The sequence below is a fragment of the Sorex araneus genome, chromosome 6 (assembly GCF_027595985.1).
Source record: "Sorex araneus isolate mSorAra2 chromosome 6, mSorAra2.pri, whole genome shotgun sequence".
NCBI classification, from domain to species: domain Eukaryota; kingdom Metazoa; phylum Chordata; class Mammalia; order Eulipotyphla; family Soricidae; genus Sorex; species Sorex araneus.
This window is the reverse complement of record NC_073307.1, coordinates 92508967-92526174: the sequence shown is the minus strand read 5'-3', so window position 1 is coordinate 92526174 and position 17208 is coordinate 92508967. Positions and strand designations below refer to the sequence as shown.

The following is a 17208-nucleotide window of genomic DNA, read 5'->3' as shown; positions in this document are numbered from 1 at the left end:
GCCCCAAGAATTGTGTTTTGACCTAACTTCTGTTCTTGCCAGGCACTGTTCATTTTTCCATTTTTGTTCTTTTTTTTTTTTTTTTTCAGAACTTTTTGGCTATTCCTAGATTCTTTGCATTTTTCATATGATTTTGTTCTTTTTTTTTCTTTTTTTTTTTTTTGAGTCACACCCGGCAACGCACAGGGGTCACTCCTGGCTCTACAGTCAGAAATTACTCCTGGCAGTGTTCGGGGGACCATATGGGATGCTGGGAATCGAATCTGGGTCGGCCACGTGCAAGGCAAATGCCCTCCCCGCTGTGCTGTTGCTCCAGCTCCTTTCATATCATTTTAATAACAACTATCAATTTCTATACAAGCGTCTGATATTTTGCTTATGGCCTCGAGTGTATCTCACGAATATTAAGCTTTCCAGTCCACATTATTTCCTTCTCCATTTTTTCACACAGCCTTCATAGATTTGTTCTGTTTCATTTGATGCAAAATCACTGTAGTGATGGTTGACGCTTCCTTTAAAAATAGTGTGAGCCAATGAGATACTATGTAGTCATTAGGAAAGATGAAATCATGGAATTTGCTTATAAATGGATAAACATGGAGAGTACCATGCTAAGTGAAATGAGTCAGAAAGAGAGGGACAACATAGAACGACTGCACTCATTTGTGGAATATAAAATAACATCACATGAGACTGACATCCAAGGACAGTAGAGACAGGGGCCAGGGAGATTGCTCCACAGTTGGAAGCCTGCCTCCTGAGCTGGGGGAGAGGGCAGCTGGGATGGAGAAGGGATCACTAAGTCAGTGATGGTTGGAGGGATCACTCGGGATGGGAGATGTGTGCTGAAAGTAGACTAAGGACCAGATGTGATGATTCTCAGTATCTGAATTGCAAACCGTAATGCCCAAAAGGAGAGAGAGAGTATGGGGGAGATTGTCTGCCATAGAGACAGAGGGGTGGGATACTGGTGACTTGGTGATGGCAAAAGTGCACTGGTGGAGGGATGGGTGTTCGATCATTGTATGACTGAAACTCAAACACGAAAGCTTTGTAAGTGTATCTCACGGGCATTCAATACAAAATTTAAAAAATAAGTTTAAAAAAAAAAAACAATAATGAGCTTTTCCTGCAGCTTTGGAATTTGCTAAAGACGCAGTAAGTTTAAGTCCTGTCTGGCCCTTAACTGTCTTTCTCTCTCGCTGTCCGACTCAGGGTAACCAGGAGCCAACAACAACTCCTGACGCAATGGTTCAGCCTTTCACCGCCATCCCGTTTCCGCCGCCGCCGCAGAACGGCATCCCCCCGGAGTACGGCGTGCCCCACACGCAGGACTACGCGGGCCAGACCAGTGAGCATAACCTGACGCTCTACGGGGGCGCCCAGGCCCACGGGGAGCAGAGCAGCAACTCGCCCAGCGCCCAGAACGGCTCCCTGACGGTACGTGGGCGCGGGCGGGCTGGGGGCGGGGGGCCTGGCCGCGGTCTCCACCTCCATCCCGATGACCCGCCTCAGTCGAGCGTTCGCGTTTGCTCTGCGAAGCATGTGTGTTGTTCCTGTTCGACTTACGGGTTGTGGGTACTGAGTCAGAGTGCGGAGTTCAAGTTCACTCGCTGCCCACGGCCTGCACGTGGGGGGGTGACAGTCTGCCCGGTGGGCACAGTGGGCAGAGTAACGCGGTGCTCCCGTCAGCGTGGTGGTGACGTCCAGTCCCATTCCCTTCCCCCCCCCTCGGGCTCTCAGCAGCAACGGCCTTCACATAGTGTGTTGGCATCCCTAACACTTCCACTTTGCCCTCGGCCCTTTATGGTTCTGTCTTGGTCTTTTGTGACTGTTGCCTTTTGTTCTTGTTGAGTTTTTTTGGTTTTTTTAACCACAGCCCACAGTGCTCAGGGCCTGTTTTCCACGTGATGCCCGGGATCGCACCCAAACGTTCTACTTGGAAAGCGTTTACCCAGTCCTTTTGCTTGGTTCGTCTTTCTCTGTTCAATCTTTAAATAATGTATTACTCAGGCTGGGTCCTAGGATTCTTTTTTTCCTTTTTTTCATGTCTTCTTTATTAACTACATACTGAGTCCACCTATCTTGTTTCCAGTGATCTTTATATCGTACCTCTTCCCTCTGCATTTGAGGACTTTCACAGTGTCACTTGCTTCCAACCTATAAGGTATCTTTCAGTATTTCCTATAAAGTAGATGTGCTTGAAGCTGGTTTTCTCGTTTTGATTAGCTAGGAGTGTTTTTCATCACTGTCACTGTCACTGTCATCCCGTTGCTCATCGATTTGTTCGAGCAGGCACCAGTAACGTCTCTCATTGAGAGACTTATTGTTACTGCTTTTGGCATATCCAATACACATGGGTAGCTTGCTAGGCTCTGCCACGAGGGCTCCATACTCTTGGTAGCTTGCCGGGCTCTCCGAGAGGGGCGGCAAAGGCTTTCATTTTGTTGTTGTTGTTTGTTCGGGGGTTTTACTTCTGCCTCTACACTTCTGCCTCTATACTGAGGGATCACTCCTGGCAGCCTCAGGGGATCATGGGGGGCGCCAGAGATTGAACCCAGGTCGGCCACATGCAAGGCAAACAGCCTTCATGCTGCCCTATATAGCCTCTGGCCTTTTTGAAGGATGGTTTGCTCGCCGTAGAATTTTTCCTTGACAATTTTAGCTCAGGGCCCAGCACTGTACATCTGCCATATTCTTGCCCTCCAACGCCTGCTGAGAATGAGCTGATTCTGGTATGAAATCTGCTGTTAACTGAATCGTTGTTTTCTTGTAAGCATTGAGTTGTTTTTCTCTGGCGGCTTTCGAGATGTTTTGTCAATCTTTCGAGATGTTTTGTCAATGTTTGACACCGTAGGGTGGATCTCTTGTGATCTCTTGTTTTTATCCTAGCCCGAGTTAATGGGATCAACCATTAATGTTTTCATCAGATTTAGAAATCTTTTGAACACTTCCTCCCTCCTCCCCCCAAATATTGATTCTTTCCCCCTTGTCCTCTCTTCGTGGGGCTTTCATTGCAAGTATGATGGGGCACTTGATTTTCTCCCAGCAGGCTCGGACTCTCGTTTTTGTTGGTCTGTTTAGAAGCTAAGTCTAAAAGGGTTCTGAAATTCTGTTCATTTTTCTCCGATCTATTTTCTTCAGATTGGCTCTTCCCATTCACTTACTCGTTTTTGTTGCTGTTGCTGTCCCGTTCTAAGCCTGTACTCCTGACTCCCCACCCCCATCCAACTCAACCATGGGAGATTGTGCGTTCATTGGTCCTCTTAGCAGACGCGCTTGTGGTTTTTTCCCTACTCTGTCCGTTTGCCATTTACCCTGGGAGGACTTGAGCCTGCCCTTGTCAGGCAAAGCCAAATGACATGTCCTTCCTTGAGACTCCTACGCTGGCCACCTCTGTGTCAGCTACATACGATTCTTGGTGTCACTCAAGTTTTCTCTTCATTTTAAGCTTGCAAAGAAAAAGGTTTTGTTGTTGTTGATCATCTTCACATTCTCTGAGACAGCACAGTACCTGGCACTTGGTAAACGTTTCCTAGAAGTTGTGCTTGTTTGTTTGTCTGTTTGTTTAAGCAATAAGCAGCTTTATTGCTTTAAAAGAATGGCTTTACCTAAACTAGCCTTAGGTAAATAGCTGACTGTCACCAAGAAGGTGTTGGATCTCAAGCATGCAGAGATGGGTAAGAGGAAGAGTCACAGTCATTCTGAGAGTTGGAGAGAAGGGCATGAGCAACACGTCTTTGTTTGTTTGTTTTTGGTTTTTGGGTCACACCCGGTGATGCACAGGGGTTACTCCTGGCTCTTCACTCAGGAATTACCCCTGGCAGTGCTCTGGGGACCATATGGGATGCTGGGATTAGAACCCGGGTCGGCCACGTGCAAGGAAAACGCCCTACCTGCTATGCTATGCTCCAGCCCCTTGTTTTTTTTTTTTTTTTTTAAGTAAATAGATTTTATTCAGAGGTTTCTGAGGGATGGAGGAAGGGATAAGTGGAAAAGAAGAAACAGTAGGAGTAACGTGCTCAAGAGAGAACACGGGCTTCTCCAAGGGTGGAGGAAGCTCTACACACATCCTAGCACTGGACACGAAAGCATGAAAGTCCACATCTCAAGGGGGGGGATGCGGGCGACGTATGTGCTTGGGCACCACATGTGCTCAGCCATGTGGGCACAAGCAGCACCTGGGCTCAGGCAGCATATGCGCCGAGCAACACGTCTTTGGATCAGACACGGATTTTCCTTTGAATAAAGTCGGGTGTGGGCTGGAGACTAGTTTAAGGCGGGCGGGGGGGGGGTTGCTGGATTGGGGGAAGCGTTTGTCCGCCTGGCAGAGAAGTGACTTCACTGATGGTTTTTGAGCAGGGAAGTAGAAGTGAGCAAGTCGCGCTCCCGTTCAGAAAGGCTCATCTGTCAGTTGCCCAAGAAGAATGGAGAAGCGTGGGAATGAGATAGGCCAGGGCCCTGGCTCCGGGGGCAAGTGCTCGCCTCACCCGAGTACCACCCCGCGCTCCGTCCACCCCAGCATCTCGTGCACAGAAATACCGTCTAGACATGTTTTAGGGGCTGGGGAAATCGTACAGCAGGCCTGGCTCTCGCCTTGCACTCAGCCAAGGGTTCGATCTCTGACACCCGTAATGCCCCACCAAGTCCCACCAGATGTGAGCCTTGAGCACAGAGCCAGGCATCAGCCCTGCAGTGTATGACTCACCCCCCTCCCCCGGAAAAAAAAATTTTTTTTTTATAACCTGAACTAGAGGAGAGGCAAGGAGAATGGTAGGAAAGAGTCTTCTGTTTGGGGTTCCTGGTGAAGTTCTGGTTTCGAGGCGTAAGGGAGGGAATGAACTGAGAATTGCGATGGTAGAACATACAGGACTTGCCAGCTGGTTGGAGGAGTATAATAAATAGGACAGCGTCAAAAATTAAGTTTTGGGGCTGGAGCGATAGCACAGCGGGGAGGGTGTTTGCCTTGCACGTGGGGCCGACCTGGGTTCGAATCCCAGCATCCCATGTGGTCCCCTGAGCACCGCCAGGAGTAATTCCTGAGTGCAGAGCCAGGAGGAACCCTTGTACACCGCCGGATGTGACCCAAAAAGCAAAAAAAAAAAAAATTTGTTTTCCTGGGTCCAGGGCAATAGCACAGTGGGTAAGGTGCTTGCCTTGCACCTGGCTGACCTTGGTTCAATGGTCCCCAAGACCGTACATGGTCCCCAAGACCCACCAGGAGTAAGCCCTGAGCACTGCTGTTTGTGACTTAAAGCCAAAAAAGAAAGAAAGAAAGAAAGAACAACCTTATTGCTGTAATTGTATTTTGAGTAAATGATTTTACCACCCAAGTTTTCGTTTCCTCGCCCATCAAGTGATGTTCATGATGCCTGCCTGACAAGAGAATAGTGAAAATAAATCAGACCTGCTCCGGGAAGTGCTTCTTTAATACTCCTCTACAGTAATTGCCTTTAATAACCCTTTTTAGCCAATTATCCTAATTGATGTTATTTGGGATTTTCATTCTTGGAGCTGCAGCTGTACACTTTCATATACATCTCATTTCTGGTGAATTGTTCCGTCTTACTGAAAACAGAGATAGGACTTCTTATACCGGAATCTGAAAGAACCGTGCTTTCTGGATTTTTTTTTTTTTTGCCATTTCTAAAATGTATTTTAGAAGTTGTTTTTAACATTGGCCTAGAAGATCCCCATGCTTTCAAGATGAAAACTTGTTTTGACAATCAGTTGGTTCCATGCTGCGCATTAGCAAAAGAGAGAGCAGTGAGGGTGTTTCCCCCCCTCTGAGCCCGCCTGCGGAGAAGAAAGGGCCTCAGACCTAGAAGCTCAGATAGTTCCCCAAATGCCAGCAGGCATAAATAACCAGAGCATTTGAAGTAGACAAGCCTTGGAAAATCATCCTTAGCGATGATGCCGTTTACGGCTGCATACCTCTTCTGCCTGTCTGCAGAATTTGACTTTCCTGAGGGCCGGATCTAGTCCTTGACTTCCCCCTGCTTCCATTGCTATGGAGTGGGTGTTAGGCAACTGCCGGGTTTTGATTTTTTTTTTTTTTTGCTTTTTGGATCACACCCGGCGATGCCCAGGGGTTACTCCTGGCTCTGCACTCAGGAATTACTCCTGGCGGTGCTCAGGGGACCATATGGGATACTGGGAATCGAACCCGGGTCGGCCGCGTGCAAGGCAAACGCCCTACTTGCCGTGCTATTGCTCCAGCCCCCAGGTTTTGATTTTTATGAAGACTCCACGATGTGCAGACTTGTCTGTTACGGAGATGTTTCAGGCAGGCAGACAGTGCTCCAGCACCCGTCCATGGCCCGTGTCCTCTTCCTCCACCAAAGTCCCCAGGCTCCCTCCCACCCCACCCCCCAGCCTGTCCCTGTGGCAGACAGATAACAAATTTATCTCATATTACTTGGTCTAACAATCCTTACAGGAATTACAAATGGGAACATCCGAAAATAAGTTAATAAAAGTCCATTTGTGATGATCGATTGCTAAGTGATTTTTTTAACCGATAGAAATAAGATGTTAATTCAGTATTGGAAAATTTATAAAATCTCAGCAAGGAGTACACATCCCCGTCTCGGTCTGCTAGAGGGAAACCATACGCGTTGGTGAGTGCCGTACTCAGTGCCACGTGTTGGAAAGCTTGTCCTGTCCTTCAGAGAAAGAAGCTCTTTTAATGCTTCTGCAACACTGACTTCAAGGCTGTGGATTCCCTAAGTCGTTGCCGGTCTGTGAAGCTCTGTATTGTTCCATCAAGTCTGAGTGATACTCTTAACTAGGTATCATATTCTTGGGGAGGTGCTTGTTTCATGGAGTTTTTGTACTAGATCCTTCCATTCTCTTCTGACTCGTAGAATCTCATTTGCTGTATCTGCTGTCCATCTTATGGGATCTCCTTTGTATATAAAAAAAAAAAAGTTCCCTTTTTGATCTCGATGCTCTCAGTATTCTGTCTCTATCTTTGGATTTTGTCGTTTTGAGTATAATGTGTCTTGGGGTTTTCCTAGTTGGGTCTATTTTCACTGGGACCCATGAGACCTGTTGGATCTCCGTGCCCGTATTCCTCAACTCTGGGAAATTCTTATTGATGACTTAACTGTGCTTCATGGACTCCGTTGATTTTTATATCTTTTTTCTCTTGAATTCATCCCATAATTCTCTGATCTGCTGTTCGTGTCTTTTCAGACTATTTTCTACCTTTTGCTGTTTCCTGGTGGTTTTCTCCTTCTCATCTTGGAGCTCTTTGATCTCTCACTGAACAGCTTTGCTGCTCAGCGCTTCTACTGAGATTTCTGTGTCACTTGCCAGGTTCTTCATTTCTGTCATTTCCAATTGTAATAGGTTGTTTTTTTATTTTATTTTGACTCTCATCCTTTCTTGTGCTTTCTAAATACCTATGCCATCATTTATTTAAGCTCTTTGAATATCCCTAACATGTTATCACTAAGGACTCTACCTGACTTTACTGCTAATATCTTCAGTGTGGGGCCAGAGCAATAGCACGGTGGGTAGGGTATCTGCCTTGCACGCAGCCTACCCAGGTTCAACCCCCGGCATCCCAGATGGTCTCCCAAGCACCACTAGAAGCAGCCTGAGTGCAGAGCTAGAAGTAAGCCCTGAGCATCGCTGGGTGTGACCCAAAAAGAAAAAAATATACATACATACACACACATGCGTTAGATAGATAGATAGATAGATAGATAGATAGATAGATAGATAGATAGATAGATAGATAGATAGATATCTTCAGTGATTTGAGGGCTTCTACGTGTTTTCCTCATTGGTTTTCTGGTGTCCTTGCTGTGCTGAGGGTATCTTTGTAGTTAGACCCCCCTGGAAGACGCTGAGGGATTAGGTCAGGCTGCTCTCTTTCTTTCCTGCTGGCCTTCAAATGACAGGAAGACTGACTGACAGCGTGTGATTGGCTCAGTAGATCTGTGGCATATGTGGCCTTGCACAGGAGCTGTGACCTGGGCCCATTTCTCTGGCATGGGTCGGACTTGGAAGGTGCTGGGACCTCGCCAGGAGGGAGAGACTCGGCCTCCTGCTCCAGATTTGAGTCCAGTGGGATGCAGGAGCCTTGCTGAGGCCCTTCGGCCCTTTTTTTAAAATGGGGGGGGGGGGAAATGCTAGTAAAGGCAGTAAAGCATATGCTTGATTCGTAAGCTACTGTCAGTGACGTCACTGGAAGTGTTTGAACAGTTGTGGAAAGCAGATTTGAGGGTCTACGTGAGTGACTCGATTTGCTGTAGATTTTGCAGTCTTCCTTCTGGGGGCCTTGGAGCACTCGGCAAAGAGCTGCAGCCGCAGGTCGTCTCTCTCCTCAGCATCCTCCCTGTGGTGTAGACCAGCTTTTCCCCCCTTTCATTTTCAGGTGCGCTCCTGCTGGGCTTCTAGGGCGGAGGGAAGAAGCTCGAGGCCTCGGGCGTGCCGTGTGTATGCCCTAGCACTCGCCCTGTCTCCCGAGATTGACTTTTCTAGAAAAACATTCTTTTTTTTGTTTTTTGTTTTTGTTTTTTAAGTCACACCTGGCTCTGCACAGGGGTTACTCCTGGCTCTGCACTCAGGAATTACCCCTGGCGGTGCTCAGGGGACCATATGGGATGCTGGGAATCGAACCCGGGTTGGCCGCGTGCAAGGCAAACGCCCTCCCCGCTGTGCTATCGCTCCAGCCTCTAGAAAAACGTTCTTTCATGTTAGGGCGATGTTACCTTTTTGAGTACCTAGCAGTACTCAGCTCCTGGCTCCGCACGCAGGGATCCAACTCAGGTTGGCTGCGTGCAGCACAAGCTGCCCTGCTCACTGCACCACCTCTCCGGCCCCGTTACTGACTTTATGTAGTGACGCATCATTCAGGTCGCATCCCATCGAGCGAATGAAAAAGGAACCGGCAAAGGGCTACAGGGTAAGAGATTTTACAGGTTTAGAAATCACACACAAGGAAGTTATCCTGGGCATCTATTGATCGATTCAAGTCAGGTTGTTTTCCTTATAAAATGGAGTCAAGGCAAGCTTAGCTCACGTCTCGGAATGTGAGCTGAGTAGCAGAGTTCTGACGGGTTGGCGTAGGCCCGCCTTCTCTGGGAGATCGGTGCCTAGAAAATCGGCTCAGTGTGTGTTTGCCCATGCACTTAGCATGAGCAGTGCCTGCGTCTTGGGCCCGATTCCGTTTCTTGACTCAAACCTGTGTCAAGTCTTTGTTACCAAGTTGCCCAGTTTCAAAGCCAACGACTTGATAATTGATCCACACTGAAGTTCTGCTTGAGCGACAAATAAAAATACCCATAATGTTTGGAAAAGTTTCGCCTTGAAATTCAAAACTGAATGTGCCGCTTTTCTCTCGGGATCATTGGCACTTCTGTCGTTCAGACTCAGGTCTGCCCAGAAGTGTGGCAGCGGGTAGAGCTTTGTGGTGGGTCTCTGACGAGATTCACACGTTGGCTGGTTTCCGGTTTGGGGAGAGAGGACAATCAGATTAGATAAGAGGAGTTTTTACTTCGTGCCAATAATTTGAAATCGACTTTTCAGTCCATTTCTGACTTCTAAGTGATTCAACTTACAAATGCAAGTATTTGCGTATAATTCTACTGGTATAAATTAAGCTGCCTGATTATTCTTTGTTTTGCTATCCTGTAGAATTTAGAATCTGGCACTGTAGCACCGTCGTCCCGTTGTTCATTGATTTGCTCGAGTGGGCACCAGTAACGTCTCCATGGTGAGACTTGTTGTTACTGTTTTAGGCATATCAAATACGCCACGGGGAGCTTGCCAGGCTCTGCCATGCGGGTGGGATGCTCTCGGTAGCTTGCCGGGCCCTCCGAGAGGGACAGAAGAATCAAACCCGGGTCGGCCGCGTGCAAAGCAAACGCCCTACCCGCTGTGCTATTATTGCTCCATCCCTTAGAATCTGGCACCCTAAAATATTTTTCCCTATTTCTGGAGGGGGGGGGTCAGGGTGCCTTCACAGTGCTCAGAAGCCCCAGGGGCTGGTCACAGCAACTTACGGTCCAGTATTAGCCTGACGGTTCGCTGCCTGCCTGTCAGTGTGAGACGGCTCGGACCCTTTGGTGCTAGGGCCAGCAGGGCCCCCCAGAGTATTCAGGGTTCTGGTGGTGCTAGGGGTCACACTCAGGATCTAGAGTGCGTAGATGCCTGTAGCCATTTGAGCTATCTCTGAGCCCCTATGTTTTTCTTTTTTTTTTCTTTTTGGGTCACACCCGGCGATGCACAGGGGTTACTCCTGGCTCTGCACTCAGGAATCACTCCTGTTGGTGCTCTGGGGACCCTATGGGATGCTGGGAATCGAACCCGGGTCAGCCATGTGCAGGGCAAACGCCCTCCCGACTGTGCTAATGCTACAGCCCCTCCTACTTATTTTAATCTGGACTTCCATATCCAGACACACGTTTGAATCATTTCTCCAGCCACGCCCTTGTCCCTGTAGTTCTGAATTGTTTTCTCTTTTTCCCTTTCTTCCCCTTTCACCCCACAGAAGTAAAAAAAAAAAAAAAATAGTAACTTTAAGTATTCCTGGACACAGAGGAAATGCCTTTGGTTTAGTTTGGGGGCCTCACCCCGCGGTGCTTGAGACTTAGTCCTGACTCTGTTCTCAGGGGTCACCCTGCTGTGGTGGCTCCGGGGACCTGCGGGATGTCAGAGACTGAATATTGGCTGGTCGCCTGCGGGGCGAGTGCCTCACCTGCTGGACTGTTTCCAGGAGAAATATATTTTGAAGAAAATAGCTTATAAGTCAAAATACTCGTCCTGAGTTAGTTGGGAAACCCCCTTCGTATTCCAGCTCAGGTACATACGTGTGTTTGGACGCATGAGGTCTTCTGACGGGGACTTGGGAAGGAAGGATTCGCCTCACCTTACCCACACTTCTCTTCCCGCCCCCACACGATCATTCGTTCACTCTGTGTAGTTTAAAAGACTTTCACTGATGGGGCTGGAGTGATAGCATAGCGGGTAGGGCATTTGCCTTGCACGCGGCCGACCCGGGTTCGATTCCCAGCATCCCATATGGTCCCCCAGCACCGCCAGGAGTAATTCCTGAGTGTAGAGCCAGGAGGAACCCCTGTGCACTGCTGGGTGTGACCCGAAAAAAAAAAAAAGACTTTCACTGCTCCATCGGAACTCAAAAAACTTTTACTCCTTTCCCAATTCAAAGAATTTTAATTATTACGGTAATTACAAAAGTTTCTAAATATATATGTTTTTAATTTTAGCCTCTTTTTTCTCGAAGGAGGGTTTGAGGCTCACTCGAACATGTGGTTTGCTCCTCAGTTCGAAAGGGCAGCAGTGTGTCCCTCCCTCCCATGCCCCTCCCTCCCAGTGAAGTTGTTTGCAAAGGGGACATCAAGGGCCTGGTCTAACCATGGCAGCGAGCCCTCCCGCTGCCAGCCCCGCCCCCGCTCCCGCTCAGCACCCAGACTCCTGTCTCTTCCGTCTCTCCCCCTGCCCGGCAAGTGTGGTCGGGCAAAAACTGTCCCCAGAAGGGAAAAGAGAGCCCGGCCTGGCACAGGTCTGTGGGGTCAGTAAAGTTGCCCTGGAGCTGGCAAGAGAACAGAAAGGAAACCAGTATTGCCGGGGCTGATTGTTCGGCTGTTTAAATCTTGACAATACGGGGCTGGAGTGATAGCACAGCGGGGAGGGCGTTTGCCTTGCACGCGTCCAACCCGGGTTCGATCCCCAGCATCCCATAGGGTCCCCTGAGCACCGCCAAGGGTAATTCCTGAGTGCAGAGCCAGGAGGAACCCCTGAGCATCGCTGGGTGTGACCCAAAAAAGAAAAAAAATTCTGGACCGTACGGCATAACACTGTGAGCAGCCCTGGAGCCCAAACACCCTGACTAACGTTCTCTCTCTCCACCGTTATTAGTCTAGATTGAGGTCAGCTTAATGCCAACCAAGAAATACGGTCTTATTTTATTGCGGGTGTATTTCCTTCCCCCTCCCCCCCACACAGTGTACAGGAATCTGCATTGTGTCTTTCCTGGTTTTCTTGCCTGAAAGCTTCTCTTCCTTCAGAAATAGAGACATACCCAGGTTAGAAGGTGGTTGTTGGCATTGAAAAGAGTAAGTTTCTCTGTGTCTTACTGGCCTGGCGAGATCATCCATTGACCCATCCCCCCGGGCAGTGATTGTTGGGTCTCAAAGTCCTTATTTAGCAGCCGCAGTGCTTAGAGGAGAGTATGTGGTACCTTATCTCGCTCTCTCTGTCTCCCAGCCAGTTGCTATCTCCTGCAGTGAGAGCCCTGTCAGAGAGAGTGGACCACACGTGATACTGTGTCCCAGCGGGAGCAGGGCCCCCCTGGGTGCAGTACTAAGAGGAGGCAGTTTAGCGCCTGCAGTTGGGTTGCGAACGTCTTCCGTTCCTACTCTTCCACAGCATCTCTGATCTTGGGCAACTAACTTAATTAACTGCTCCGGAAAATGAGTGTCTCGGAAGGCTGGTCACTCCCTGGATGTATATCGACCAAAAGATGGGCAACAGGAATATTCTTGGAAATGTTATTCTATATTGGTTATGAAATTCTGTTTATGAAATGGAAGAGGGGGGAGCAAATGACAGCGATGTGTGACTCTATTCCATAAATGTAATGTGAGAGGAAACTAGACACAGAAGAGTACATGTGAACCTTCCTCCCTTTTTTTTTTTTTTTTTTTTTTTGCTTTTTGGGTCACACCCAGCAATGCACAGGGGTCACTCCTGGCTCATGCACTCAGCAGTCACCCCTGACGGTGCTCAGGGGACCATATGGGATGCTGGGACTTGAACCCAGGTCGGCCGAGTGCAAGGCAAACACCCTACCTGCTGTGCTATCACTCCAGCCCCCCTTCCTCCCTTTTTAAAAAAAAAGTTCAAAACCAGTAAAGCTTATCTGGCTTTGGAAGTTAGGGTAGCAGTGACCCTTCGGCAGGAAGGGGTGAAAGGCCAGCACAGAGCCTGGGGGTGCTTCTGGGGTTCAGTTCTTGATCTACGTTGAGGTTATGGGGATATTTCCTTTGTGAAAAAGCTGTTCAGGGGCCCGAGTGATGGCACAGCGGGGAGGGTGTTTGCCTTGCACTCGGTTCAATCCCCGGCACCTCATTTGGTCTCCTGAGCACTGCCAGGAGTGATTCCTGAGTGAAGAGTCAGGAATAACCCCTGAGCATCGCCGAGTGTGACCCAAAAAAGGAGAAAAAAAAAAACAAAACGCTGTTCAGTGGCTTGTGCATTTGTATCTGTATATTAAGCTTAAAATGTAAAAGTGTTTGTTCCGTCAAAGGTCTGAGGATGTGCGAAATGATAGTTCACTTTTTCCATTTGTCAGATCTCTTAAAGACTTCAGACTTGGGGGGCCGGAGATGTAGAATAGGAGGTAAGGCGCTTGCCCTGCATGCGGCTGCTTTGGCCGTGACCCGGATTTGACCCCCTAGCACCGCACCCCTGAGCAGAGCCAGGAATAGCTCCTGAGCACCACCGACTGTGCCCCCCGACTGTGCCTCCCCCCTCCCCCGCACCCCCCTCCCCCCACCGCCCAGCAGAAAAGATGGTCTCGGACTTTCGGATAACATCCGTGCTCACCGGAAGGCCAGAAAATCAGCTACTCAGACATCTTAACTTTGTCAGCTGTGTCTGGGGCAGAGAAAGACTTTCAGGAGCCAGAAAGAAGCACCCGCGGCCCCCGATTCCAGTACTTCCGATTCCCCGGTCCCCGTCCTTAAGTCAGCGTCGGGGCGGAACCGCTCAGAGCAGACCTGACCTGCTGCTTGGTGTAGGCCGGGCCGGGAGACGCGTGAGTGCGCACGGGCGGCCCTGGATGTCCTGCATCTTGCATGTCGCTGAGCACTTCGATGATGACCACGATGATGACCACAGTGCCGTTTTCCTAACTCAGCGACTCCCATCTTCGAATTAAGGTTGTTTCCTCTGGGTTGTGCTTAGTTAGAGCAGGGGTGGAAACCCCCGACACCTCTCACAGACCGCTGCTTCGTGGCTTTTGCTTTCCCGCTATTTTTCTGTCACGTGAACCATCGCACGTTGTAAGCCACCTGCCAAGCCTGAATGCAAATGAGATCAAAGTTCCGCCACTGGGACGGACAGCTGGAAAGCTGGGACCCGTGCAGAATTCCGTCCTGCTCGTCCTTTTGATTCGGAAGCCTCATGCTTTGTTTCAGGATGGTTGCTATCTAATTCCGTTTCTTTTAGCTGGACATTAGGCCAAGGGGGAAGTGTCCACTCTGTCACCCAGAAGAATCTGTAAAGAACCCAGTCTCTCTCAGTGGGCCACCCAGTTTGGCATTACTTCATAGAGGATAACAAAAGCTTTTTTTCCCTTTTAACTGGCCAGGTGAATACATCAAAATAATTGAATGTCTTTGAATCTCTTTGAATGTCTTTAATGTATCACAACTGTTAGAGTTATCAAAAAAGTAATTCTGGGGGGCTGGAGCAATAGCAGAGCTGGGAGGGCATTTGCCTTGCAGGCGGCCGACCCGGGTTCGATTCCCAGCATCCCATAGGGTCCCCTGAGCACTGCCAGGGCTAATTCCTGAGTGCAGAGCCAGGAGGGACCCCTGTGCATCACCGGGTGTGACCCATAAAGGCAAAATAATAATAATAATAATAATAATTCTGGGTATAACAACTACGAGCATCTCCTGAAAATGAAAGTTTAATGCACTCAGGCCTGGGGTATTAACCAAAAAAAGATTTCACACCTGCACACACTCTCCCACTGTAACTGTATAATTCTAGCATGTGTGTGCTGGATGGTAGTTGAGTTTGGGTTCCTTAAAGCCTTTCCTCACAGGTTTGGGTTTTTTTTTTAATTTCTATTTATTTTAATGCAGGAAAAAAATTAAAAAGCCATAACAGTTGATATTCTGGAGTTAAAATCGATTAGGTAAATAAAGCTGCAGTATTAAAATCAATAGGTATGGAAGATCGTTTGTGAAAATTGTGACGCCTCATTGCAGGGTCGCGAAGTCCATGCCTAAGAGTTAACTAAGCTGCGTGTGCTTTCGGAGGTGCCGCCTGGCTGCGTTTGTGGCCACGCAGTCCAGGTATCTCAGGACCTGTGGGCTGGGCCAGTGAGTTCACCTGGTGGCAGCAGCTGGGCGGGGAGGGGGGGCACGTGGCTGCCAGGGTTTTCAGAAGTATGGGGAACTAGGGGGAGGCAGCCCACTCCGATTCCGGTTTTAAAAAAAAAAAAAAAAGAACACCAACATTCTCAGTCCCCGCCACCAGGTACCTGAAGTTATTCACAGGTTGGTCTCCCGGCAGAGGATAACACTGAAGCAGGGAGTCGAACCCTCGGCGTGGTGGGTGTCCCCACAGTTTTTCTAGAGGCTCCTTGGCTCAAAACCACAGAGGGGGGGGGCTGGAGCGATAGCACAGCGGGGAGGGTGTTTGCCTTGCACGAGGTCGACCCGGGTTCGATTCCCAGCATCCCATAGGGTCCCCTGAGCACCGCCAGGGGTAATTCCTGAGTGCAGAGCCAGGAGTAACCCCTGTGCATCGTCAGGTGTGACCCAAAAAGCAAAAAAAAAAAAAAAACCCACAGAGGGCCCCCGATGCTGAAGTTAGCTACATCTGCGTCGCTTGTAGGGGCAGGAGCACAGCTCGGCGCCAGAGACGGCCCTGTGAAGTCCCCGTTGCCCTTAGTATCTCTCTCCCTGATTAGGGTTCTCCTGCTCTGCCCCCCCCCCCCCGGTGGTCGTACACCCTGGAGCCAGCTAAGGTGGTGAAGTAGAAACATGCTCCCTCGGTCCTGGCAGCAGTGCTCTCTCACGGCCAGGTGCTGCCCACGCTTCATTTCTGAAGTGAACGGAGTCAGAGGGCCCAGGAGATGGATGGCGCATCGGGCGGAAGCGTGCTCCCCTGGCCAGAGCCCCGGGCGGGGTCTCTGCCACTGCAGGACCCCCAGAGCACTGCTGGGATTGCTCTCACCCCCCGACTCCACAGTGTACTGAGACCAGAGTGGCCCCATGCACAAGCGACAACAAAGCTCTCAAAACACAGACCCTTGGGGCTGGAGCGATTAGCACAGCGGGGAGGGCGTTTGCCTTGCACGAGGCTGACCCGGGTTCGATTCCCGGCATCCCTTAGTGTTCCCTGAGCACCGCCAGGAGTAATTCCTGAGTGCATGAGCCAGAAGTAACCCTTGTGCATCGCTAGGGTGTGACCCAAAAGGAAAAAAAAAAAAGACTCAAGAGTAATGGTATTATTTTCATGCCCTCTTTATCCCAGTGGGCCAGGTGCTCCTGTCCTATTGCTGCTTTCTTCTTTGGCTAATGTAATTCAAAAGGCCTCAGTTTTGTTTGTAAATTGTAGCATATCTTTGGATTTTTTTTTTCTCTTTGAAAGGGAAACTAACTTTTTTTTGCTTAAAGACAGTGAGAATGATCAGGGTGGGGCAAGACTGCTGTGCACAGTGCTGTGAAGAGGTCGTATGTATTTTTCACGCAGTGTCGTTTATTTCTTACCTTAGCAGACAGAAGGGGGCGCGCAGACTGATGGACAACAGTCACAGACACAAAGTAGCGAAAACTCAGAGAGTAAATCGACCCCTAAGAGACTCCACGTCTCCAATATCCCTTTCCGCTTCCGGGACCCTGACCTCCGGCAGATGTTTGGGGTAAGTCTGAAGTCCTGGTATGGGTTTCACAGTTAAGATAGAATTTATTAGGTGTGTTCTGAGTCATCAGGGCTTTAAGATACAACTTAAAAGTAGAGGAAGAGGGGCTGGAGCGATAGCACAGTGGGTAGGGCGTTTGCCTTGTACGCGGCCAACCCGGGTTCAAATCCCAGCATCCCATATGGTCCCCTGAGCACCGCCAGGAGTAATTCCTGAGTGCAGAGCCAGGAGTAACCCCTGTGCATCGCCAGGTGTGACCCAAAAAAAAAAAAAAAGTAGAGGAAGATCCAGCAGTAAATAAATACTTCTCGTTCTTCTTTAAGACCGTTTCCTCTCACCTTATCTCCTAGCATTAGATTTGAACATGACAAGTTCTCGCGTCCAGAAGATGATTCTGACCCAAAAAAATAAAAACAAACAAAATCCAAAGTTTCCCCTGGGACAAAGATTTGGGAGCCTGAGATTTTTAACTGCTCAAAACCAGGACAGAAAATCCTAGGGCTAGAGCAGTAGCACAGCGGGGAGGGCATTTGCCTTGCACGCGGCCAAACCGGGTTCGATCCCCAGCATCC

At 49.2% G+C, this 17208-nt stretch overlaps 1 protein-coding gene across 16 annotated transcripts in view; it reads left to right on the top strand.

Moving 5' to 3' along the window:
* The window catches only part of RBFOX2 (RNA binding fox-1 homolog 2), a 280019-nt gene that overhangs the window by 216316 nt on the left and 46495 nt on the right, over nucleotides 1-17208 (top strand). For 12 of the 16 annotated variants that reach the window (XM_055141042.1, XM_055141044.1, XM_055141049.1 and 9 more), the window contains 2 exons: nucleotides 1216-1440; nucleotides 16490-16636. In XM_055141042.1, coding sequence (XP_054997017.1) covers nucleotides 1216-1440; nucleotides 16490-16636 — 372 coding nt within the window. The remainder of the gene's footprint in view (nucleotides 1-1215; nucleotides 1441-16489; nucleotides 16637-17208) is intronic. The other 4 variants (XM_055141043.1, XM_055141045.1, XM_055141048.1 and 1 more) reach the window with 1 other exon arrangement.